Below are 27538 nucleotides of genomic sequence, written 5' to 3' on the forward strand. Positions count from 1 at the left end.
GGCCATTCTCTCCCCTCTCTCTGCTCATTCACGGTCAGTTCAAACTTTATAAACACACAACTACAGAATTTTCTCTGTACCACAGACCTTTCTGATTGCTGTCCTTAGATGTTCACAGTGCACATGGAAAATTAAAAACTTCTGAATGTCTTTAAGTTTACATACACATTTAAAAACCAGCACAAAAGGGCCAAAGAGGTATGGTTTATCCCTTAACTGAAGGTGAAGCCTTGGCAAATTTAGTTCAGCCATGAGCTTCAATCAACCATAGCATTTAGAACAGCACCACCAACAAATATCTCTCCTAAGAGCCCCCAAAAATCCTTAAGGGTTCAGATCTCACTTATTCAATTTTATCTTCTCTTAAATGCCCTTGCCTGCAAACATTAGGCATATGCTGACAGGAATAGCAAGCTGGACAAGGATAAAGGGCTTATCACCTTTAAGGGCTTAAAGGAGTGTTAAATTATTTTTTAAAAAAAACTAAAATAGTAACCTAATCAGAACAGTCAGAGGCAGACACAGATGTTTTACCAGATCTAGGTCCCACATTCCATCATCTTGAACAAACACTTTTTCTTTCCTCAATTTAGTTTCCTTACACATACAGGATATGAACTTTCCCAAAATCTCTAACAGCTCTAAATTTAGGTGTCCAAAATTTCTGCACACACTGGTAGCAAGTCTCCAGAGATGGGACATTTGCTTATACTGAAGGGCATGAGGAAGACGAACCCAAAGCTGTCCTTTACTGAGTACTCTCGTGGCTTATAAAAACAATAGAAGACTCACAGAGATATAAAAGTTGTGCCTTGAGGTGCAGGACAGGAAGGGGAAGGAACCATCCTAGAGGTACTGCTGTTAAGTTTTTAGCTGTGGAGTTGAGGCAAGCTTTATGTTTCTGTGGATTGGGGAGTGGCTCATTCCTACTTCAGTAGCAAGTATGTGCTCATCACTAGACCTTAGCACAAAACACTACACAATTATGACCAAGACAGGGCAGGCAGCAGACACTGGGGGAGAAGGGAGAGGGAAAGAAAGGGGGTAGGTGAGAGGAAGGACAAGAGGGGAAGGGAGGATTCCTGGCAGTGAGTAGACTTATGAGCCAATAGATAGGAATGAATCCACAGTTTTATGTGCACAGAGACAACAGTGGTATGAGCCAGGGAGAAAAATGGACTACAGCTTACTGAGCCCCAGAAATGTCAGACTGTGGGCTCAGGACTATAAACAGCCCAACAAAATAAACTAGGAACTCTTAAATGACTGACTACATACTAGACTTCACAGAATTGCTACCCACATGTTCAAATCTCCTTTGTTTTACTGTAACAAAAAGGAAGGTGGATGAATGAAAATTCCAGAAAATGTAATTTAAATAAATTTATTTATGAGAAAAACATCTGAACATCAGGTACAGTGTGATCAATCCACAATGATCCAAGGATGTCATGACTCATCTGGAAGCACTCTCATGCAGTCTGTAGGAGATCCATGTGGAGGATCAGCTGAACCATTTATCAAAATTCATAAAGCCATCTAAGCCAAATATGATAAAATATGCAATGACCATGATACAGTAATAAAAATACAATATCAAATACTCACTACTTGTGAGTTATAAACTACAATATAAACAAGTTAGGCTCCTTTTAAAAATGAAAAAATATTTCTATTACAGCCTCATTTGAAGCACTCACTTTCCATTAAATGCAGCTTTGTGTATTTTACTCTTAATAGCCAGCAAAGGAACACTTTCTTGAGTAACTGTTTCACCATCAGTGCTCTGAAGTACACTTTCACATCCATGAGCTCAGATAGAAAATGATGATCAAAGCTTGGAGCATCTTCATATCTGGTTAAACTTTTTATATTTAGGAAAAAGGTAGTGAGGACGTAAAGAAGCAACGTGGTTCTTCTGGAGCAAAGAGGTGGTCTCAGTCCAGAGAACTGACTCTCCATTCAGATTTCAAAATGTGTGGTCCCGAAGCTGAATTCCTTCCAGTCCAGGGAGCTACCCACTATTGTGGGGCAACTTAAGGATGAAGGAGTGGAGCAGGAGGAAAGTGTGAGTTGACTACAGAAATGGCCACTGATAAAAACATGTTCCTACACAGCCTGGGCTCAGTCCTGGGGAAGAACAGCCAAAACTATTAATACAGTGTGTGCTCACTGAACTGCACACATGGAACTCCGAGGTGGGTTAACAGTTCTTGACATGGGCTCCTGGTTGTAGTTTACAATATCTGCCTTCACCACCCTCTGCCATGAAAGAAAAGAGATATTATCAAGACATCAGAAAAAGCTCCTGAACATCTATTATTTTCTGAGCTCTGATGAGCTTGTAATAACAAAAATCATAGATGAAACAGGAGTTGGGTATTAAAAACAATTGGTCAAAACTAATAAATAGTCAGGTTTAGGGTTTTCTTATTTGCCTTCATTTTTCTTTTTAAGGAAGCAATTCAGTTATAAGTCATGCCTGGTTTTCTTAGCATTAACTGAGGCTATCACAAGTCATATTAAAAACTCACAAATCAATATGATGATTTAAATTCTGGTTTTAATTTCAGTTAAAGTTAAAATCATTAATACATATTTAGTAAATAGATAAGACATCAGCATTTCTAAGATTTTCATTACTTTTTAGACTTTCATGATCATTACACTTTGTGAAGTTGAAATAGAGATGTGTTTTAAAAGGACCCACATATAGAGCAGAAGTGTCCTAAGCAACCCCACTGTTAAAAACATTTCCAGTTTTCAAAACATTCCTCTCAAAATACTTACTTCCAAATAGTTCACTATGGGTTATGCATAATGACTCTAATAAAATATGACATAGTGAGGAATTTAGAAAATCACCTCATATCCATGTATATAAATCAATTTAAACCAAAAGATACTATCACTTTTCCTTCCATCTCATACTCAGTCTAAAACAATGAATTTAGCAAAATGACTAATACTCATCTCTCAGCAAAAACTGAAATTAAAACAAACCCTCTGATTTCAGATTTTACTAAGTCTATGCACACAGACAGAGAAGAGCAGTTCAAGCCTTACTTTAAAGTAATTTAAAATAACCTCTCAAATGCCATCTATTTCAGGGGAAAAATGGTATAAGAATTACTAATGAAATAATCACTTCAATCCTCTGCACTGTGTGTGTGATAAACACCCACAAAGATCAACATGTTTGGAAGTAATTGAAATGGTACTTTAATTTGTTCTCAATTTCTTTTTTAACTTGTAAGTTTCCTGGCAAAGGACCAACTTTTCAAAATTCTAAACCATGACTTAGGTCATTTTATTTATAGTGTTCTTTCATAAGGAAGAACAGAATAACATAACTAGCCCCTACCCCGCTCCCCAAAAGGCAGTAATTCACCCATAAGTACCTGCACTATTGTACTGAACAGACTCTACTCTGAGAAGAGCTGAGGTGTTGATTATCTTCTTCCGGGTACTTGACTATTTCTGCCCTGACAATATGCTGTCAATTCCGTACAACATAAACAAGATGAAGGAGAAAAAAAAGAGAAAAAGAGAAAGGCAAAATGAAAAGCATGTTTAATGACTGACAATAGAAGGGAACACCAAAATAGAAAAAGAAAATTAACACATGAATTTAAACATGTCACAAAAGAATCAGCAGGATGTTTACACATAAAAGGAAAGAAAAGTAGGAGAGCTCCAATAAGCATTACTCTTTATAATTCTGTTCAGCCACTGAAATAGAAGCCCCTGGACTTCTCGGTATTACAGAGGACTATGAAGAATTATTGGACTTGTCTATGCTAAAGTGAAATGGAAGTGTTTGTTCATTTCCTTTGACAAACATTACTGATGCTCTACTATGCTAGTCACTCTGTGCTAGGAGTGCATAAGTAAACCACCTGAAAGATTTATTCATATGTTATTACAGACCTAGTGGGCAAAGACCACACAACCAGTTGTCACACAAGTTAAGTGCTTGGATAGTGAGAGTAATGCTCTAGGGACACAAAGGAGGATGGAAACTCTGTTTCAAACATCAGAGGCAGATACATGCCCTTTACAGCTTTCATATTTATACTTATTACTCTCCTAGGGTTTCCTCTGCTGCTTACTTCCCACTCTTCCTGACCCCATATTTCCAAATTTCATATAGAAATCACTTCAAATGCAGTTGTGAGCTATGTAAAAAAAAAAATCATGAAATGCAATATTAAAGGACAACAACTGTTTCTTTCGAGAGTTTTGCTAACTAAACAAAAGCATGGTACTACATGCTAGTTGTTCTCTCCTTCGAGACAGGACTAGATGGGATAACTATGTATAGAGAAGAAATAAGCTCCTCACATCTTCGTATCTGAAACCAGGAGTACTCTTTGCATGACTGCATGGACCTCATTCCAGAAGGTTCTCCCTTCCTAACCTCTTATATGAAAACACATTAACTGGAGTGGCTGTTAGTGAAGACATTTCTTAATAAAGATTTGATAAACACCTGAGAATAAATAAGCAGGACTCTGTAATATACAAACGTATGAAGTTGGTTGAGTTCTACCTAAGTTTTCTAGTGGGCAGTATTAACTTCTGGACAAGATTCTTCACTTCCCAGGCACTTGGTCTGATGTTGCCAACAGAAGCATTGCCAACTGACACATGAGGTACAAGTAACAGTACATCAGTGAAAGGTATGCCATAATCTGACTCCCTCAATCAACTGATTCATGACTATGGATTACAATGAAGACAAGGGATTTTCATCACCAGCAAATAAGTCATTGATCAAACAAAACACTGTTTTAAGCCTTACTTATAGCTATAGCCAGGTTACTGACCTGTGTGTAAGACATTGGGGTCAAAGAACTAACTAATGTAAATGACTAGCTTTTATCATTCATTTTGTCAAATTAATTAATAATCCACAAGGTAAGTTTTCCTTGAGGTCTTGACTGTTGGACATGAAGCTGTGTGCCACGTTTCCAAACCTGAAGCTGCAGCAAGGGGTTTGCAGATTCAAAGCTTTGCTTATTGAGAGTAGAAAAATGTCATTTCCATATCATAAACTTCACAGTAGCTGGATTCACAATATATAACTTATTTAACAAATTTTAATGTTTTTAAGAAAAATATTATCTATAAAACCCCAGCATCTATTTTTGGAGTGATAACGTAATTCCATTTCTCTCTGCTTTCGGTCAATGGAGGGAAATAATGAAGTGACCCTAGAAGGAAAGGAGCCACAAGTGAACAGCAGCTTCCCCCTATCTCCTCAAAGAGCATTTGCAGGGTATGCTAGACATAGAAGTGTGGCCAATCAAGAGCTTGAGAAAGAAAGCAACCTGAACCAAGGGTCAAAAGTAAAAAGAATATACATGGACTCTTTGGAGAGTGTAAAAGTTAGATTTCCTTAGTTACACAGCTGCATCTTAACCCAGATAATACTTACCATTACAGACGATGAGATGAACACACTGAAAGCTAAAACACTTGCTACTATTATGTATTTAAAAACCAACCACTAGTCTAGGAATTGTGGACATTTACATAAATGGCAGGTGATATCCACTTTTGTGCTGTGGAAGTCTGGCATAGAAACAGATGTGTGAACTTTAAAAACAATTATTTTGTCACATTGGGGATCATATCCAGGGCCTCACACATTCCCAGCCCCTTAAATTTTTAATTAATATAAAGAACATGATTACCATATGATACATGGATATAGCATGTTATAAAACAGTAATTTTCACACAGTAAACACTAATGATGTAATAATAAAGCTCCTATACTTCTTTCATATAATAGACCACTATATGTAGCCAGTAACACTCATAGCTTTGCACTAAAGTTTCATGTCCTCAGTCTTCACAACCTCCTACTCTATAAAGCATAAGTGTCTACATTGTGTCTAAGATCTCATAACAAATTTTTTTAATTGAGATTGGATCTTACTATGTAGCCCTAGCTGGTCTGGAACTTGCTACAAAGACCAGGTTGGCCTTGAACAAGATAGCTTCCACCTCTGGAGTGCTGGATTAAAGGTATACATCACCACACCCAGAAGTTTTAAAGTGTTTCAAAACATAAATTTAAAAAATGAATAGATAAAAAAAAGAATGGGATATGGTGAATATCTACAAGTAAAAGAATGAAAGTATATCCTTATCTTGCATAAAACATCCTACACAAAGTCAAAAAGGAGACATTTCAAGATACAGACAGAGGCAAGGACTTTCTGCAAAGAACTCAGGAAATAACAGCAACAATATTAAACAGCTTCTGCTTGGTAAATGAATAGCTGAGTGAAGTGACAGCTCACAGAATGAGAGAAGAACTTTGCCAGCTATACCTCTAATAGAGGATTTTTATCTACAACATATTAAAAACAAACAAAAAGAAGCACTCATCAAACAAACAATCCAATCAGTAAATGGGCAAGTAAAAACAACATGAAAAAATGGTCAACATCCTAGTCATAAGAGTAATGCAAATCAAAACTATGGTAAGATTCTATCTCACCACAGTCGAGATGGCTAACATTTAAGAAAACAAAAGACAATAAATGCTGGTAAGCATGGCGGGGAGGGCAATGAACCCATGCACCGCTGGTTGGAATATAAGTTGTTCCAAATGGTCTGAAAATCAGTATGGAGAGTCTTTAAAGAACTAAAAATAGACCTACCATATGATTCAGCTATATTATGGTCCCTAAGGCAACATACTATAAAGATCCCTGTACATCCATGTTTAGTGAAGCACTATTCATGGAATAGGGAATTAGGAGTGGAACTGGAATGCAGCACTATACATGGAATATGTAATTAGGTAATCAGAGATATATAAAGAAGTACAAATGACCAGTAAATACATGAAAATGCTTTCAACATCCTTAGCCATCAGGAAAATGCAAATCAAAACTACACTGAAATTCCATCTCATCCCAGTCAGAATTGCTACTGATTAAAAAAATAATTCTGGCAAGGATGGGAGTGGATACCTCCATAAACTGCTGGTGGAAATGTAAAGTTGGGAAGCCACTATGAAAATCAATCAAAGAACTGAAAGTGAACCTACTATACAATCCAGCTATATCACTCTTCGGAATATATGCAAAGGAATCTAAATCAACATACTACACAGATACTTACACACCCATGTTTATGGAAGAACTATTCATAACAGGCATTATTCAGATCAGTCTAAGTTTCAAGCAACAGGTAAACAGATAAAAAGATGAGATGCATGTACACTTTGTAGTTCAGTTCAGCCAAAAAGAAGAATGAAAGTATGTCATTTTCAGGCAAGCAGATAGAACTGGAGATGAGCATGTAAAGAAGAATAAGCCAGAATCACAAAGATAAATACTACATTTTCTTTCTATATAAAATATCTGGCATGAAATATATATAATATATACATATATATGTTTATATATACATATATTATATATGTATGATACATAAGTAAAAGAGGGCTAATGGGAGGGAAAAGAGAGCTAGTTCTAACTGCTTTAACACATATTCACATGAACATAGCCAAGACAGTACATCACAGAACTAATTTATAATATAATCAAGTAAATATTGAAAGATGTGAAAAGATAACAATTGTTTTTAGCTGCATAAATGGCAAATGGAGGAATTTGGGAAAAATGTTAGTTTATTCCTTCTAAACAGACTACTCTTACTCAAAGTCTTCATTTTATGAAATGTATGACTTACACAGCAGTTTACATGGCATTTTTAAGCTCTTGACTGCTGATATTTATTATAAGACTGTCTAGGAATAGTGAAAGAACACAGAAAACTTCAGTAACTAATAATGTTATTAAAATAATGAAATAATACTATTACATGTATTTTAAAGATGAACAGATAACCCCAAAGAAGCTTACAAGCAAGGCCTAAAAAGGCAGGAGTAAGCCAACAGAGGCAACAGAGTGAGGTCCCCTCTCAAACAAGAAGAAATACAAAACAGAATTCTCTGAACCATAGTCCATTAAGTAAGAACTGATAAAAATTTTATTCCTTTTTTTCCACCAAAAGGAACAAAATTACAAGACTATCATTATTCTGTAAAAATTAATCTTCCATGGTTTTCAATAAACAGTCATTTATACATATAATCTATTTCCAAGGTTTTTGGTCATTTGTACATAAAATAAATGGAAAAGAATTGATGAATAAAAATTAATGTCACAAGAAATTTATTACTTTTTAAAATATAAATTTTAAGATAATCACCTGTGACTGTTCTATTTCTGCTTTGTTTAATTTGATTCCCAGGATTTCTGCAGCAACTTTCTGAAAACACAGGAAGACCTATATAACAAAATAGGTTTAAATGATTTAAAGCAGGCGTGCTTCAGGTACCTTCAAATACACTGAACTTTCTAAAGAAGGATAAACAACAAGTACTTCAAAAATGGCCCATGTGTCAAATATGGGAAGACATAAAATGAAATAATTTTTAAAGGATTAAACCACACTTTGAAAATCCAAGTAATTCACTGAATTAGTCTAAACAGGCATTTATTACTAAAAACATTTTTGAAGAATGTTTAAAGATTTATTCTTATGTGTTTGAGTGTTCTGACTCATGTATATATGTACAGCATATGTTTACCTGGTGCCTGTCAGAACCAGGTGTCAGATTCCCTAGAAACAGAGTTTACTGATGGTTATGAGGCACCATGTGGATGCTGGGAACCAAACCCAGGTCCTCTGCAAGAGCAGCAAATATTCTTTAACAGCTGAGCCATCTCTCTAGCCCAATTTTTAAGGATTTAACATAAAAATTACAATGATAAATGTAAAAAACACACCAACACATCTAATAGCATAATAAAACCCCACAATTCCTGAATAAAATGAAAAGAAGTTCATGTATACTTTTTATTGCTCTGGTGTTTGACTGTCAGTTCTATGCTGATCTCTTGAGCTCGCTTTAGTCTGTTTTAACAGGTCTTTCTCTCCAAACCATTAATATTTTTGGTTCTCTTATCAATGTCAAAACTCTCCATTATTCCCTAAGTAAAACAACTTGGTACTATTTACTGTATTTCATCAGTTTGGGGTAAAGGAATGATAAAGTCCAGTATAGCTATAGCTATACACTATGAGCATTTTTATAAACAGCCTTTCATATGTGGTTGCCTTTTCCCAGGTCCTCTCCAATCTCAGGAGCTTCAGGCCTGACCATTTCTGCTGTATAACTTACCTTTGCTCCATAACTATCCTACTAGGCTCCTACCCCAATTCATCTCAGGATCACTTACTGAATATAAGTCACAACTTTACTAACTTAATTATTTCTAGGAGACTGGAGAGATGGCTCAGAAGTTAAGAGAAATTATTGCTCCGCCAGAGGACCTAGCAACTACATAGTAGCTTATAATCATAGGTTAACTCCAGTTCCAGTAGACACCATGCCCTCTTCTAGCCTCTGTAGGGTCCTCCTGCATACACATGGGCCACATAAAAAGACTCAAACAGGCAAACATATACACATAAATTAAAAATAAATAAATACATCTTTAAACGATTTTTTTTTTAATTAACAGTCATAAGCAAGGCCCTGGATTTGAGCCCCAGCACCAAAAGAAAGGAAAAGAAAAACTAAGTCAAACAAAACCTGGACAGCAGCCAGGCATGCTGACACAGGCCTTTATCCCAGCACTCAGGAGGCAGAGGCAGGTGACCTCTGAGATTAAGGCCAGCCTGGCCTACAGAGCAAATTTGAGGCCAGCCAAAGCTACATAAAGAAACCCTGTTTTGAAAAACAAACAAACAAAAAACCAAAAAAACTGGACAGTGACAAATATTTACAGGACATGTAACGATCTGTTATTACCCATAATATGAAATATGGACAAAGTATTGTTTAAAAACAATGAAAAATATATGTTGTTAAGTAGAAAGTGACCACTAATAAAATTTTATGAATTTCAACCTAAACTGTCATCAAGAAAATTCAAAATTAGTAGGGTTTTTATTGTTATTGTTGTGTTCTTATTTGTACTGATCCACAACTTTAGCAAAGGTTTGAAAAAAAATAAATAAATCCCTTAGTATTACAAGGATTTGTATAGCAATCTTATAATGTTAGGAAAAGAATAGATTAACTTAGTTTTTCTAGCAAGCATCTGACAACATGTTTCAATCTCCTGTCAAAGTCTATCTAGAGGAAATAAAGCATCAAAAGTTATTAACAAAATTTCATAAAACTCATATTTGAATGTTCTGAGCCAGGTGTAGTGATACAAGTTGGTTATTTGTTGGTTTGTTTTTGAGACAGGGTTTCTCTGGGTAGTCCTGTCTGTTATATAACTTGCTTTGTATGCTGTGGGATGTTCTGTATGGCAAATGTGTTGCTCTGATTGGTCAATAAATCACTGATTGGCCATTGGCTAGGCAGGAAGTATAGGCGGGACAAGGAGGAGAATAAAGCTGGGAAGTGGAAGGCTGAGTCAGAGAGACACTGTCAGTCGCCACGATGACAAACAGCATGTGAAGATGCCGGTAAGCCATGAGACACGTGGCAAGGTATAGATTTATAGAAATGGATTAATTTAAGCTATAAGAACACTTAGCAAGAAGCCTGCCATGGCCATACAGTTTGTAAGCAAAAAAAAAAAAAAAAACTCATATTTGAAACTTAGAAAAAACCCTACATGTCCAACAACAATGGTTCATGATTAAGTATATTTTTGAACATTTAGTAGATGACTAAATTTATTTTAACATTAAATGATATGGGAAATGTTTTATAGATAAAGATATTAAGTAAAAACAGAACACTATAAAACTATTTCTAGACCAGGATCTGAATGTTTAATAATGAACATTTGTTATGGTTAAAATGGTGGGTCTGGACTGTCACTACTTGGGCTCACAAACTGTATCTCTACCACATAGTATCTATGTAGACTGAGGCCTGTGATGTGAGCTCTAGAAGATACATCTACACAACAGAGATAATCAGAATAATAAAATAACTATCACAAAGTAAGCAGCAGTAATTACAGTGAGGCCTTCAGACAAAGAGCACTAAAGAATTATCTGAGACTCTGAATGGGTATCTCTGGAGGCCAAGCTATGAGTGACTTGGGTATTTCATAATTCTTATTAAATCAACTATGAAATTAATCTTTCCAAAATAAGCATTCTCATCTATTCTATTTATGTCTTCCTTCCAAACATATCCAGTGTTCCTTGTTAGGAAGCAGAAGTGTACTCCCTGGAACACTGGAAGACAAAGCTTCACTTACAACACACTCCACTGTTTTACTTACTGAGTCTCCTGTCTTGGCTGAAACAAAGTGGCTACTAAAACCATTTTCCTGGCAAAATCGTAAGTGTTTATCAGGTTTTACTGTTCGCATATGCTCCAAGTCAACTAGAAAAAAATGTTAAAGAGAGAACAAAAATAAATATTAGAATCAATAAAAGTATTTTTTAACATGTTTAAATTTGATTTACTTTGCAATATCATTTCCCACCATGTAATCCTAGGCAACTTTCTAACTTCTTTGTGCCTCAGTTTCCACATTCATAAACTGTGAATAATAAATATACCTACTTAATATGATATTCCTTCAAAATCACCCCATGAATAGTGAACAAAGATTAGCAATGTGCTCAAAAATATGTACTGTTACTATTACTATAGTATCACCTATATAAATTCACACACCATGACAAAGTTCAAAACACATCTGCTCAATGTAGTTCATTAAAGCACAGTTATTTACTGAAGATAGGTTGTACAAGCATAAGCATATTTGGCTATAAATAGTTTATTTACAAAATAATTTAGTAATTAGAACAGTTCTGAAATATTTTATATTACATAGTTACATTAATTTATTCACAACCAGTTTACTTTCACAAAGATGCAGCTGATTTCCAAACCATTAAGTATTCACTTTCAGAATAATGAGTAAGATATACTTCCTGGGCTTTAAAGCAATGTGTAACAATAATAACTAAAGAATAAGAATGCACCAGGGCAGTGGTGGTACATGCCTTTAATCCCAGCACTTGGGAAGGCAGAAGCAGGTGGATCTCTGTGAGTTCAAGGCCAGCCTGGTAGACAAAGAGAGTTCCAGGACAGCCAGGGCTACACAGAGAAACCTTGTTTCCAAAAATAAAAACAATATGCCCAAGAGTGGTATAGCTGGGTCCTGGGGGAGATTGATTCCCAATTTTTTAAGAAAGTGCCATATTGATTTCCAAAGTGGCTGAACAAGCTTGCATTCCCACCAACAGTGGAGGAGAGTTCCCCTTGCTCCACATCCTCTCCAGCATAAGTTGTCTTCAGTGTTTTTGATCTTAGCCATTCTGACAGGTGTAAGGTGGTATCTCAGAGTCGTTTTGATTTGCATTTCCCTGATGATTAGGAATGTTGAGCAATTCCTTAAATGTCTTTCAGCCATTTGAACTTCCTCTGTTGAGAATTCTCTGTTTAGCTCTATAGACCATTTCTTAATTGGACTGTTGGGTATTTTGATGTCTAATTTCTTGAGTTCTTTATATATTCTGGCTATCAGCCCTCTGTCAGATGTGGGGTTGGTGAAGATCTTTTCCCATTCTGTAGGCTGTCGCTTTGTCTTGTTGACCGTGTCCTTTGCTCTACAAAAGCTTTTCCGTTTCAAGAGGTCCCATTGACTAATTGTTTCTCTCAGTGTCTGTGCTACTGGTATTATATTTAGGAAGTGATCTCCAGTGCCAATGCGTGCAAGACTACTTCCATGGAATAGGAAGAAGCAAAGTGCTAGAGAGGTCCCCAGAAATCCACAAAGATACCTCCACAATAGACTACTGGCAATGGTCGAGAGAAAGCCTGAACTGACCTACTCTGGTGATCGGATGGCCAAACACCCTAACTGTCGTGGTATAACTCTCATCCAATGACTGATGGAAGTGGATGCAGAGATCCACTGCCAGGCCCCAGGTGGAGCTCCAGGAGTCCAGTTGGCGAGAAAGAGGAGGGATTGTATGAGCGAGAGTTGCTGAGACTATGAATGGAAAAAGCACAGGGACAAATAGCCAAGCTAGTGGAAACACATGAACTATGAACCAATAGCTGAGGAGCCCCCAACTGGATCAGGCCCTCTGGATAAGTGAGACAGTTGATTAGCTTGAACTGTTTGGGAGGCCCCCAGGCAGTGGGACCAGGACCTGTCCTTAGTGTATGAGCTGGCTGTTTGGAGCCTGGGGCCTATGCAGGGACACTTTGCTCAGCCTGGGTGAAGGGAGGAGGAGACTGGACTTGCCTGGGCTGAATCTAACAGGCTGAGCTGAATCCCCAGGAGAGTCCTTGCCCTGGGGTAGGTTGGAGGGAGTGGGGTGGCGGGAGGAAGGAGAATAGGGGAATCCGTGGCTGATATGTAAAATTAAATTAAATTATAAAATTAAAAAAAAACAAAAACAAAAACAAACAAAGTATAAAAAGAGCAAGAACGCATGAATCTGAGGTGAAGGGTGTGTTGGGAAGAGGTGGAGTTTGAAAAGGATGTAAATACAGTACTCATGTATGAAGTAATGAATCTCATCTTGTCTTCTTCCTTTTATTCAGTTCAGACTCTAACCCACCCCCAGTGGGCACCCCAATCAGCCTAATCTAAATAATCCCTCATCAGCATGTCCAGAGGCTTGTCTCCTAGGTGATGCTAGATCCCATCAAGATGGTAATTAAGATTAACCATCACATGAGGTAGTAGAACTAATTATGCAGTATGATAGGTTTGTTATTTAGACTAAAGTAGAGATAGTTTGAACAGGCCAACTTTTGGTATTTGCTAGATTCTCTTTCAATGTTGAAATCAAGGAAACTGGCATACTGTGGAGAAATAAAGAAAAACGCTGTATGTTTTCAACATAGTTAAAAATGATTTGTCTACTTTGACTAGGATAAAAATTAATTCTGAAAAGATAGCATTACCTTTCCATGAATACCAGAAATCACTGTGCTTTTAAGGATACTGTCTCTTCAACACAAATTGTTAAAGAAGCTACTCATTGCTCTTCTCTTTTCCCAAGTCAAATTATGAGTTGAACCTAAGAACTACCAACAGCAGTTTTCTCATTATGATCTGTTATAAGGTTTACTATGATGCTATTTTAGAGTTTGCTTCCACACAGCAAGAATTATCCAAGAATTAGATAAGCCTTCAAATAAATGCTGAGTGCCATCACATTTGCTAAACAGGGAGCCTTCCAAAGACAATCCAGAGAGCCCAGAGAAAAACTAACTCATATGCCAAGACGATCTCTAACAAAAAGGTCAAGACCATGCAGTGTAGAAAGGACAACCTCTTCAAGAAATGGTACTGGAGAAACTAGTTACCCACTTGCAAAAGAATGAAGATGGAAGCTACACATATGTAAAAACTTAACTCAAAATGGATTATATACCTGAATGTAAGATTCAAAGCTCAAACCATTAAAAGCTTCAAGACATTGGAATTAATATGAATTTCTCAGATATGACATTGAAAATACAGCAGCAGAAAACACAAAAAGACAAGATCTATAGCACACTTACACATCAAAGCACACAATCAACAAAGTGAAGAGAGAATCTGCAAAATGGTAGATACATGCAAATTACATATTGGATAAGATATTAATATGCAGAAGATATTTTGTATTTTAATTTTTTAATATATTTTTGTCCTACAACAGAAAACACACTCAACTTAATAATAGGCCAATGACTTTCAGGACATTTCTTTCAAAGTGAAAGTATCATCTAAGACATAAAAGACGGCAGAGAGAATACCTCACATCCATTGTAGAATGACTGCCATTAAAAAAAAATTGCAGTGTTAGTGAGAATGTGCAAAAATTGAAGCCTTTGTGCACTAAGGCAGAACTACAGAATGGCACAACTGTTGCAGAAAACAATACAGAAGATATTCAGAAAATCCAAGGCCTCACTACCATATGATTCATCAATCTCACTTCTGCAAGTATGCTCAAAATTGAAAGTAGGGTCTCAAAAAAATTTTTGCATACCCATACTCATAACAGCACCAGACACAAGAGCCAGGAGGTGAAGATAAACCCAAATGTCCATCAATGGTTGGGTAAACAAAATGTGGTAGATACAAAATGGTTATTATTCAGCCTCAAAAATGAAGGAGCTCCTGTCTCAGTTTACAACACGTAGTTATCAGGCTACCTGAAACATGCCAGTCATCAATAGAACAGTAATACTGTATAAGTCCAGTTGCAGCAAAAATTTTTATATCCAAACAGATAATCTCTACTGTTGAACCTTATTGACCAAGAAAGATGATGAGATCACATACAAGAAGCCGTCTCATTTAAGTAGTAACTGTTTCAGGCTGGAGAGATAGCTCATCAATTAATTGAACTTGCTGCTCTTCTAGAGGATCTGAGTTTGGTTCCTAGCATCCACACTGCAACTCATAATTGTTTGTGATTCCAAGTCCAGGGGATCTCTTCATACACAAAGAGACGCATGCACATAAATAAAAACAGAAGTAAATTTAAAAAAAAAACTAATCCTAACTTCTTCATTGTCTGTATAAAAACAAATGTACAGGAAACCTGGGCTGAATATAATCATAGTTCTTCCCTGGACAGGAAATGAAGTGTGATAGTAAAAAACATCCTCTTGCCAGGCATGGTAGCACATGCCTTTAATTCTAGGACTCAGGAGGCAGAGGCAGGAGGATCTTTGAGTTTGAGGTCAGCCTGGTCTACAGAGCAAGTTCCAGGGCAGCCAGGGCTTCATATTAAAACTCTGTCTCAAAACATCAAGGGGTCATCCCTGAAAAACATACAAACAAGTAAATTATGCCTAATGAGCAGGCTGTGCTTACATATTTAGAAACATACACAAAGTCCTTGTGGGTAACATGTATCAGAAAACCTTCAACTGTTCCTGTTTAATTCAAAGCACTTCCACTGGCCACATCGGTGTTAACTGTTTCTAAATTCATAAAGTATTCAGAAGAAAATTATAAATGATAAAAATGTTATGCTCTCACAGATGTCATAAATATTAAACTTTTCTGCTACCATGTTGTATACACAAATGACTGTCATCATCACCTTTAAATTTAAGAGTAGAAGGCAGTGCATGTATACATGGGCAGTCAAGCTTTTTCTTCCTCCTTCAAGTCATAACAATCCTACACATTTACCAGTCTAATGATTCAGATTAACTGCAGGCTGTGAAAACCACACAGAACAACAAAAATTATAAAAGGTATTCCAATTATTTATTTAAAACAGGTAATACACGGCTGGAGAGGTGGTTCAGTGGCTAAGAGGAGTGTAGTGTTCTTGCAGAGAACCCAGGTTCTGTTCCCAGTACCCAGTTCACAACTGTTTATAACTCTAGTTCCAGAGGATCTGATACCTTCTTCTGTTATCCAATGACAGTGGGTATGCACACACATGTATGCAGGCAAAACACTCATACACATAAAATAAAAACAAATCTTAAAAAATGAACAGGTAAAGCTATATCTTAAATTTAAGAAATCAATAGGAGCATCTATTTTGCCACATACTATGCTAATGAACACAAACAAGAAATAGGTGAACACTATAAACATTACCCTTCATGATTGTGAGAGAAAAGAATGATAAACAAGTTGACATGTAAATAAAGGAAAGACACTTCTGAACATGGTGGTGTACACCTGAGATCCCAGTACTCAGATAGTTATGGCAGGAAGATCGTGAGTTTAAGGTCAACCTGACCTCTACTGAGTAAAGTAGGTATCCCGGGCTTCATATGGAGACTCTCCCCTCAAAACCTACCTAAATACATAAGTAAGGAAATTACAATGATCATAATCCAAAATGGAGGGGCAAAAAGGTAACCAGATAAAGAGCATCATAATGAAGAGAGAAATTAGGTGAGCAACTACAAGAATATATGTGAGAACCATGGCACTGTGGAAGATTTTCCTCCTTTATCTCAGATCTAATTTATTAAAATAAGTCAAGCAAGTCAGAAGGTTAGAAGAAAACTATGTTTTATTCACCTTATTCAGGATTTCCACAGTAACTACCCACACAGTTATTGATCATTGTGGCCAAAGACCAGAGTATTCAATATAACAGATTTTTAAAACCTAGATATAGAAAATGTAATCAGAGCTATTGATGAAATTAAATGATGTACAATTCTGAAGTCTGAAAACAGTTTATAACAAACTTGTATTATTTTTATCCTGGCCTTAAATTTGGCAGCATTCTGATTTCCCATGTACTTCTTTTCTAATATCCTATCATAATATAATCTATAATTAATATGACTTTTTTCATTCAAATCAGTTACTTCATGCTTTGAAAAAAAGGGAAAGTGCTCTATGATGTTAATTGTTATAGTATTAATGTCCAGTGCCTGTCAAAGACAGCATTCAAAATATCAACTATTTTTATTCCTCATTCCTGCAGCAACAGAATATTCTCTGTGAAAGCTGCCACAACTGAACTTAAAGAAGCAAAAGCAAAATATAAATACAGCACTTGTGCAGATTTTCACAGTAATTTTTAGGTTATCAAGGAAACATCTAGAGTGTTGATCTGGTTATACTCAATTCAAACAAACTACTTGTCACATTAACTACCTCCAGGAAGTTACTCCAAACACAAAATAAACTGTTTATGCCCCTACTCAGATAGATAACATGACAGATTGTTATTAGTTGAAGACAGATGAGATACATTAATTTGATTGTGAGCATGTGTTTAATTTTACCCTGCCATGCACACTCTCTAATGCTGTCTTTCTATGATGCCATAGTAAATCATGTCATATTAGAAGAATTGCTAACTCATGAAAATAAAAAAATAACCAGAACTTGACTTTAACTTTGCAGTTTCTTAAACCAACCTTCTTACCAAATGGCCTTGAATATTACTGCATTCCACACAGGGATAAAGCCAGAACACTGAAACATCCAAGAAGCTACTTTAGTTTCTAGTATCAGTTTAAAGATGGGAAGGCAAGTTAACATTTTTCCTATTCACTAGCTTTTTACTAAGATGTCTCTTCTTGCCTGTTTCTACTGGCTTGTTTATTCACTAGTTTAAACACATCCTACAATGACGATGCTTTCCATATTTGTTGCAAGCATTCTCCTTAGATTAAGATCCTCATTTCAGATTGTTCATGATACTTTTGAGAAACAAAAATTAAGGTTTCATAAAGCTCAATATTCTTAAGATAATATGATTGTTAGTATTTTCTACCATGCTTACAAACTTACTTACAAACAAGTAAACAAAAGAATTTCCAAATACAATAACCACCTAGAAAGTATTGATCGGGTGAAAAAAGTTTTTAGGTTTTTTAAAATAAGGGAGAAAGATTCCCTGGGAACCTGTAGGCCACTCCAACCAGGGAAGAAGGTAGACTAACTGAAGATCTTCACCTCTCCCTCCATTCCTCCAAATCCAATCCCCTAGTCTATGGCCAGCTCTGTAGCAGACCACCTGCTGCAGCTTCCCTTCACCTCCCTGCCTCATCGCAATTTGGTAGTAAAACACCTGCTGAGGTCTCCCCTTCCCCTCTGAGCCCTATCACCAAAGATTACTTAGAACTTCTCTTACAACCTTCTTTATGCCCACTCATTGCATTATCCCTGCCTTCAAATCCAGCAGGTATTCCCTAGGAACATGCCAGCCAGGCCTGCCAGAGAAGCAAGTAGGTGAAGCAGGTAAGCAAGCTTCAGATTTTCAGTCTCCTTCCTCTCCTCCATATCCAATTCCTGAGTCACATTCTCAAGTCTGTAGAAGACTACATGTTTTGGCCTCTCCTCACTCTCTGCCCTCATTCCCAGGGGACTATGCAGATCTGAGAGGAAGACTTTGTTTTTCTCCCTCCTATGGAACCCCTCTGGTATCCACTAGTCCATCCCCATTACTAAGTGTCAGTTCCCAATACCTAGATACATTTTACCTGGAATCCCCAGCAGCCACACCTAGTAGGATCCCAGAATTTCTACCAGGCAACACATAACCACTACACTCTCCCAAGAACTACAGAGGTAACAAAAAACAAGAAACAAAGCACCCACCCAACAAAGACAAAACCAAATCTCAGCACCTAAAATTTCAGTCTTCCCAAACTCAGATAGATGCCAGCTTAAAAACACAAGCAATAACAGTCAGGACAATATGTCTTCAACAGGACCCAACAACCCTACCACAGTAGGCTCGAGTATTGCAACATAGCTGAAGCACAAGAGACTGACTTTAACGTTGCCTTTATGAATATGACAGAGGTCCTTAAAAAGGAAATGAATAAATTCCTTAAAGAAATCTATGAAAACACAAACAAACAGTGGACAGAAATGAACAAAAAGTTCAAAACCTGAAAGTGGAAAGAGAAAATCCAAACTGAGGGAAATCTGGAAGTGAGAAATTAAGGAACTCCAATAAAAACCTTATAGGCAAGCCTCACCAACAGAATGGATGGAAGAGATGGAAGAGAAAGTCTTAGGCATTGAAGTTACAATAGAAGAAATGGATACCTCAATCAAAGAAAATGTTAAATCCAAAAGAATCCTGGCACAAAACATAAAGGAAATCTGGAACATTATGAAAAGACCAAATCTAAGAGTAACAGGAAAACAGGAAGAAGAAACCCAGTTCAAAGAGATAGAAAATATTTTCAATATAATCATAGAATATTTTCCTAAACTAAAGTGGGATATGTCTATTTAGGTACAAGAAGCATACAGAACACAAATAGATTGGACCAGAAAAGAACGTTTTCTCGGCACATAATCAAAACACTAATGTTGCTAGAGTTTTCCTGCCTGGCCCACAGTCAGGACAAATCTCTCTCACCCGCCAGTCCCAAGCCGCTTAAACCCGATCAAATAAACACAGAGACTTATATTGGTTACAAACTGTATGGCCGTGGCAGGCTTCTTGCTAACTGTTCTTACAGCTTAAATTAATCCATTTCTATTAATCTATACCTTGCCACGTGGCTTGTGGCTTACCGGTACTTTACATCTTCCTTATCCTGATGGCGGCTGGCAGTGTCTCCCCCACTCAGCCTTCCACTTCCCAGCTCTATTCTCCTCCTTGTTCCGCCTACACTTCCTGCCTGGCCACGGGCCAATCAGTGATTTATTCATTGACCAATCAGCAACACATTTGACATACAGACCATCCCACAGCACACTAAAAAGACAGAAGAAATAAAGAATATTAAAAGCTGCAAGGGAAAAAGACCAAGTAATACATAAGGGCAGACCTATTAGAATAACACTTGACTTCTCAGTGGAGACTCTATAAGGCCAACGGGCCTGAACAGTTGTCCTACAGACTCTAAGAGACTACAGATGTTAGCTCAGACTACTACCCAGCAAAACTTTCAATCACCATAGATGGAGCAAATAAAACATTCCATGATAAAACCAAATTTAAGCAATATCTATCTACAAATTTAGCCCTACAAAAGGCGCTAAAAGGAAAATCCCAACCTAAAGAGGTTAACCATACTCAAGAAAACACAAGGAATAAATCATCTCAGACCAACAAACCAAAGAGGGAAAACACACACAACAATAACAACAACAAAATAACAGGAATCAACAAATACTGCTCATTGATACCTCTCAACATCAATGATCTCAATTCCCCAATAAAAAGAGACTAACAGAAGGGATACAAAAATAAGATCTATCCTTCTGCATTCAGGAAACACATCTCAATATCAAGGATAGATATCAGCCAAGGATAAAAGGATGAAAAAGATATTCGAAGCAAATGGACCTAAGAAGCAAGCTGATGTAGCCATTTTAGTATCGGACAAAATAGACTTCAAACCAAAGCTAATCAAAAGAGCTAGGAAGGATGCTACATACTCATTAAAATCCATGAAAGAACATGGCAATTCTTAACATCTATGCCCCAAACACAAGGGCACCCTGGTTTGTAAAAGAAACATTACTACAGCTTACATCATATATTGACCCTTACACACTAATAGTAGAAGGCTTCAATACCCCACTCTCACCAATAGACAGTTCATCCAGACAAAACCACACAGAAATACTGAAGCTAACAGACATTATAAACCAAACAGACCTAACATATTTACAGAACATTTCACCCAAACACAAAATATATCTTCTTCTCTGCACTTCATGGAACATTCTCCCAAACTGACCACACCCTTAGACATAAAGCAAGTCTCAACAGATACAAGAAAATTGAACTATCTCCCTGCATCCTATCAGACCACCAGGAATTAAAACTAGACATCAGCAATAAAAACAACAGGAAGCTTACAAACTCATGGGATACTGAACATCTTCTTGCTGTTACATGAAAAACAGGTCAATACAGAACTTAAAATTCTAGAACTGAATAAAAATGAGTACACAGCATACCCAAACATATGGGACACAATGAAAATGGTTCTAACAGGCGAGTTCATAGCACTAAACACCTATAAAAAAAAATTGGACAGATCTTATACTAGTAAGTTAACAGCACACCTGAAAGCTCTAGGACAAAAAAAAGAAATCATACCCAAAAGGAGTAGATGGCAAGAATAATCAAACTTATGGCTAAAATCAATTAAAACTGAAATTTAAAAAAAAAAAAAGGATCAATGAAACCAAGAGTTGGCATTTCCTCATCTAAATTAATTAAAAGGTAGAGAGGGACTATCCAAATTAACAAAATTAAGAATGGAGCAGGGACATAACAACAGACACTGGGGAAATCCAGAGAATCCTAAGGACATGTTTTGAATACCTGTAGTCCATCAAATTGGAAAATCTGAAAGAAATGAATAATCTTTTCACATATACCACTTACCAAAGTTAAATTAAGATCAGTAAGCAATTTAAACAGATCTTACCTCCTAGTGAAATAGAAACAGTAATTAAAATGTTCCCCACCAAAACAAGCTCAGGGCCAGATGGGTTAGGCCCATCTTTCAAAGAGTTAATGCCATTAAAAAAAAAAAAAAAGTGAAACATACTGTGTCTAAAGTAATATTGATCTTTTCATTTTATAGGAATGCTTATGTCTCAAAATTCATGAAGAGTTCCATAACACAATAAGAATAAATCTCAAACATGTGGTAAGGAACAAGAGAATGCAATTTACATGAAATTTTGAAATTTCAGAAGTAATTAATTTGGGTAAATAGTAGATGGATGATAAAAGCAAAGAAGGAGGAGGAGGGAGGAAAAGAAGGAGGAGGAGGAGGAGGAGGAGGAAGACAATGACAACTAGGCAGTGGATAAGTACTTTTAAGGGTAGCTATGAGTAAAAAAGAAAGGTATCTGATCAATACTGGCAATGAGCTATGCTCTTACTTTGCAAAAATTCTTTAAACTATATTCATAGAGGCTACAAAGATGGCTTAGCTGTTGAAAGTGCTTATTGCTCTTGCACAGGCAAGGACCCAAGTTTGGTTTCTTGTACAAATAAAGGGTTGCTCACTATTGCCTATAACTTCTTCAGGGAAATTCGAGTCCTCTGGTCTCCATGAACACCTGAACTAAAGTGCACATAAACCTATACAGACATATACATATAAACATACTTAAAAATAAACTAAAGGGCTGGTGAGATTGCTCAGTGGTTAAGTACATTTGCTGCTCCTGCAGAGAACCCAGATTCAGTTCCCAGCACCTACACTGAGTGACTCACAACTGATTATAATTCAAGTTCCAAGGAATTTGACCCTTTCTTCTGGAATCCATGAGTTCCTGAAGATGTGGTACATATAATGCACTGCAAAACACACATAAAACAAAGCCTAAAACAAAAAAGATAAACTATACACACTTTATATATTTTCTGCACGTACCTCACTGTATTAAAAATGTTGCTGAAATTATAACATTCTTTTAAGATCTAACTTTTTGGGGCTAGAGAGATGGCTCAGTGGTTAAGAGCACTGGGTGCTCCTCCAGAGGTCTTTAGTTCAATTCCCAGCAACCACATGGTGCTTCACAACCATCTATAATGAGATAGGGCATGCCTCTTCTGGCATGAAAGCATATATGCAGGCATTACATTGTGTACATAACAAATAAATAAATCTAAAAAAAAAAAAAAAAGCTAACTTTGCCTATTGTCCTAAAAAAAAATCACTATTACAAAAACATTTGTAGTTTTCATGGCTTTTCCCAAGGACCTCCAGTAATCTTTAATCATCAAATCATATTCTTTTGACATATCTATGTCATGAGGCTTGAGGGGTTTTCTCTTTAAATATCTATCACCTAACTCTTCTGGATCCTCATTTGCTAATTTCATAGACCTAGTAATTCTTTTTAGATTCTGTATATTATGGCAATATTTGCCTAATCAATTTGCACTGAATTCACATTCATGCACTTAAATCAGGCCACAGAGATTCTGAGGGAATAACAATGAATCCTCTTAGCTATATGGAGTGACCAAAGCCACCAACAGCAACTAATACAAAGAGGACAAAGAGGAGACTATGTAAGAATTCCCATTACTTATTCAAGTCATTTAGAATATTAGATTATTTAAATTCCTTTTGGTCATGAATAACACATAACAACTCCTATAATCACAGTTGAAATAGAATAATGGGTATAAATGAGTGTATAGAATTGTCCAGTAAGTAAAATCTTTCTGTATTTGTGGCTGACTACTTTTGTTGCTTTCTGTAACATTTGTGCCAGAAGAAGGTGCTACATATCCTAGAACTGGAGTTAACATACTGCTGTTTGCTAAGAAACAAACCCATATCCTCTTCAGGAGCACTAAATGTTCTTACCTGCTAAGCCATCCCTCCAGCCACATATGTTTTTTTTAACATGGGTTCCAGGGATTTAACTTAGGTTAAATCAAGCCTAAGCAACAAGTGCTTTTACCTTCTTAGCCATCTGGCCAGTCCCTGAGGTCTTGTTTTTATGGCTTTTGTCAATGTAATATTTTTATGTAGCTAATAATCATCTGAGAATCCAGGAATTTATTTCTCCCTTTTCAATCTATGTCACCTACATACATTTTTTTCTTTTCTTTCTTTCTTTTTTTTTTTTTTTTTGTAATGACTAAAACCTTAAAAATGGCAGTGGAGTAATGAAATATCCTTGCCTGGTAAGTGATCTTAGGTAGAAAGCATTCATTCTTTCACCCTTGAGTATGGTACTAAACTACAGCTTTCACATAGATGCTACTTAACAAGTTGAATGTTCCTGCCATTCCTAGTTTGTTGACAGCTTTTGCCAAAAATCAAGTATGGGTGTTCAATTTTATCAAAAGGTTTTTGTGTATCTATTCAAATCATCCTACGGTTTTTCTTCTTTAGCCTATGACAGCAGTGTATTACATTATTTCATATATGAAACCAGCCTTTCATTTCCAAGATACAACATAAAGCCCACTTGGTTATAATATAGTACCCTCTTTAAATACTACAGGATTCAATTTACTAATATCTTATTAAAGAATTTTATGTCTATGATCATGAGGATTATTGGCTACAGTCTTTATCTGGTTTTAATATTGGATTATCACATTAGTATTATAAAAATGAGTTTACGAGAATATTCTACCATCTTTGACTCTCTTTAGAAAGAATTTACAGATGGTATTATATTTCTTAACACATCTGGTAGTGGATCTGTTTTCTTTGTGGAAAGATTTCAAATTATTAGAATTTTTCATTAATATGGCATATACCAGTCATATCTACTTCAGTGGATTCCAGTAGTCTATGTTCGTAGTAAAATCTGTCAATTTAAACTGTTAAATGATGAAAGTAAGCCTTTCAAATTACCCCACATACCTCTTAATAACTGAAGAATTTGTAATTACTTCCCATATTTTACACCCAATACTGTAACACTAATTTTCTTTATAATAGCTCCTTTGGATAAGGGTTTATCATCCTGTTGATTATTTAAATGAATGTGAGTTCTGGGATGAAACTCAGGTCACCATGGTTGCTGCAATAAGAGCTTTACCATTCTAAGCCCTCTAACCAGCCACTATTGTCTTCCTTTCTTTTCTTTTTCTTTTTTTTTTTTTTGTTGTTGTTCTTTGCTTTGTAACTTTTGCTCTTAACCTTCATTTTTCCCTTCTTTAGGCTTGGGGCTTTGTCTTTTTCATTTTCCTTTCTTAAGGTAAAAACAAGATCACTGATTTGCAAAGCCTTTATCTCCTTAAACAGAAGCACTTAATAATGCTTCTTCAAATACTGTTTTAGCACATACCCCAAAACTGGGTACAATGTTTTCATTTTCTGGTCAATTCAAAGTAATTATTGGTGACTTCTCTATTCCCCAATAGCCTGTTTTGAAGTGCTCAATTTCTGAGTGCTTTGGTGCACTACAGATATATTTCCAGTGCAGATTTCTACTTCAATTCCATTACTGTCACAGAACAAATTTAGTATTTTCCACATTTGAAACTTGTACTAGTTACCTTATTCAATTTTTTGCAAATAAGAATCATTCTAGCCACTTATATAAAATATGTTCATTAAAATTATTAATAAAGTACCAAAAAGGGGATTTCTTTGCTAATTCTTTGTAGGTGTTCTATCACAAAAAATATCTTGTGTGAATTTGAAAGCAACATCTATTTAGAACATACACAGTTCTTTTTCTTTCCTTCTTGTTTTATTGTTTTTGTTTTACTTTTGTTTTGAAGACAGGGCCTTGCTCTATATAGCACAGGCTGAAATCAAACTCCTGTCAATCCTTTTGCCTCAGCCTCCCAAGTATGAAGATTATAGGAGTGAGTCATTATATCCAATTTAGAATGTTCTATAAAACAAAACAAAAAAGAAATAGGTCCAGATGGCTGGTGTTATTCAGGCCATCTACATCGGTACTGACTGTCTATGAGTTCTGTAAGTTCATTCAAGGATGGCAGAGATCACATACAATGATGGATTTGTCATCTTTGTTCTATCAGTGCTTGTTTGTAATTTTCAGTGGTGTTTGTGGATACACACACACACACACACACACACACACACACACATATGATTGTTACGCCTTTTTTCTAAATCTATCCTTTAGCAAAGAAAAGCTTCTCTGATGCTTAAAAGATGCACTAACACATGGATATAATGAGAACTCAGTACAAAGTTAGTTTACTACTGTGTCCCATTAGTAGAATCATAGTAGTATGTTCCCCATAAGGCCTATGATCTACCTAGCTACTGGTTCTTGGCCCCACTAACTGTGCCAGGTATGAGTTTCATCTTGTGAAGCAGACCTTAAATCCAATCAAAAAGTGGTTGGTTACTCCTATGGCCTGTGTGCCACTACTGCATCACTGGGATTGTCTTTCCAGGCAGGTTATTATAGTAGCTTACAGGGTTCACTGCTGAGTGAGACTGATGATTACACTTTTCCTCTGCTAGTGTGTGTAAGCAAGTGTGTTGCAACTCTGAAGGAAAGTTATCTTGACTGTTCAGGAGTCAGGAAACACCTTGAGCTTCTAGGACAGCTCTGACAGCTGGCGCTGCAATGGACAGCTCAGCCCTGGAGGGGAAGGCATCCCAGATACCTTGAGCTGCTAGGACAGCGCTGACAGCTGGAGCTGCAATAGACAGCTCAGCCCTGGAGGGAAAGGTATCCTGACTGTTTGAGAGAGTCAGGCAATACCTGGAGCTGTTAGGACAGCTCAGCAGGGAAAGGTATCCTGACTGGGAATCAGGCTATACCTGGTGTGGTGGGAGATGGTCTCTGTAGACGAATTGCTAAACAGTCTTATTAACAAAAAATTTGGAGCCAGAAACTGGGGTTAAAGCCTGAGAGAGAGCAGAGGAATAGGAAATGCCACAGCTAACCTCACCTCACCAACTCCAGCCCTTTCGGTTTGAGGATTGATAGAGTAAAGATGTCTCAAGTGGCTGCTGCTCTGCTTCTCTAATCTTTCAGGTTATTACCCCAATATCTGACTTCTGGTTTTAATTGACAAGACTAATTAGGATCATGCTTCAGTAGCTCATGGTTTTAAAAGCTGAGCTATCTCTCCAACCCATATTCCTTACTTTTTTAAACTAATCTATAGCTGCATTAATGTTTAATGTTTAAGTGGGTTCTTTACAGACAGTATAGAGTTGAATTGCTTTCTGCCTGATATGCATATCTAAATAATTTTATAAGTATGCTTAGACCAAGTCTCTGCAAACATTTTCCTGTAAATGGCCAGATTATGACTATTTTAGGCTTTGTGAGTCACATATTATTTGAAGCAATTACTCCACTCTTTTAGTGAAAAGCATTCCTATGAGCAGATTAAGTGTGGTTCTGTTCTAATAACACACTATGGATTTTCATACCATTCAGGTATTATAATAAGTATCCTTCTTCTAAGTTTTTTCTAACTACTTTAACATGTAAAAAACATTCTTAGTGGCTCATAAAAAAAAATAAAAGAGGTCATGGTTATTCCCAAACCCCCATTCATCAATGCCTGAGACAGGTGGATGAGCTGGCCCTGGAGTCGTAAGAGTAAGAGGGCTGTCCCTGTCCCTCAACAGCTGCAACACTCAGGAGAGTGGCCACTGTACCTCACCT

General features: G+C 36.5%; 1 protein-coding gene across 2 annotated transcripts in view; it reads right to left on the minus strand.

Moving 5' to 3' along the window:
• Window positions 1-1368: 1368 nt before the first annotated feature.
• Window positions 1369-27538, minus strand: part of Rab28 (RAB28, member RAS oncogene family) — an 81505-nt gene continuing 55335 nt past the window's right edge. The window contains exons 5-8 of one of the 2 annotated variants that reach the window (XM_052734829.1): window positions 11288-11391; window positions 8238-8315; window positions 3402-3496; window positions 1369-2262 (exon numbers count right to left, since the gene is read on the minus strand). In XM_052734829.1, the coding sequence (XP_052590789.1) occupies window positions 3407-3496; window positions 8238-8315; window positions 11288-11391 (272 nt within the window). In that variant the 3' untranslated portion in view covers window positions 1369-2262; window positions 3402-3406. The remainder of the gene's footprint in view (window positions 2263-3401; window positions 3497-8237; window positions 8316-11287; window positions 11392-27538) is intronic. The other variant, XM_052734828.1, reaches the window with a different exon arrangement.

This window comes from Peromyscus californicus, unplaced genomic scaffold (assembly GCF_007827085.1).
Source record: "Peromyscus californicus insignis strain IS unplaced genomic scaffold, ASM782708v3 Scaffold_13__1_contigs__length_99412109, whole genome shotgun sequence".
NCBI classification, from domain to species: Eukaryota; Metazoa; Chordata; class Mammalia; order Rodentia; family Cricetidae; genus Peromyscus; species Peromyscus californicus.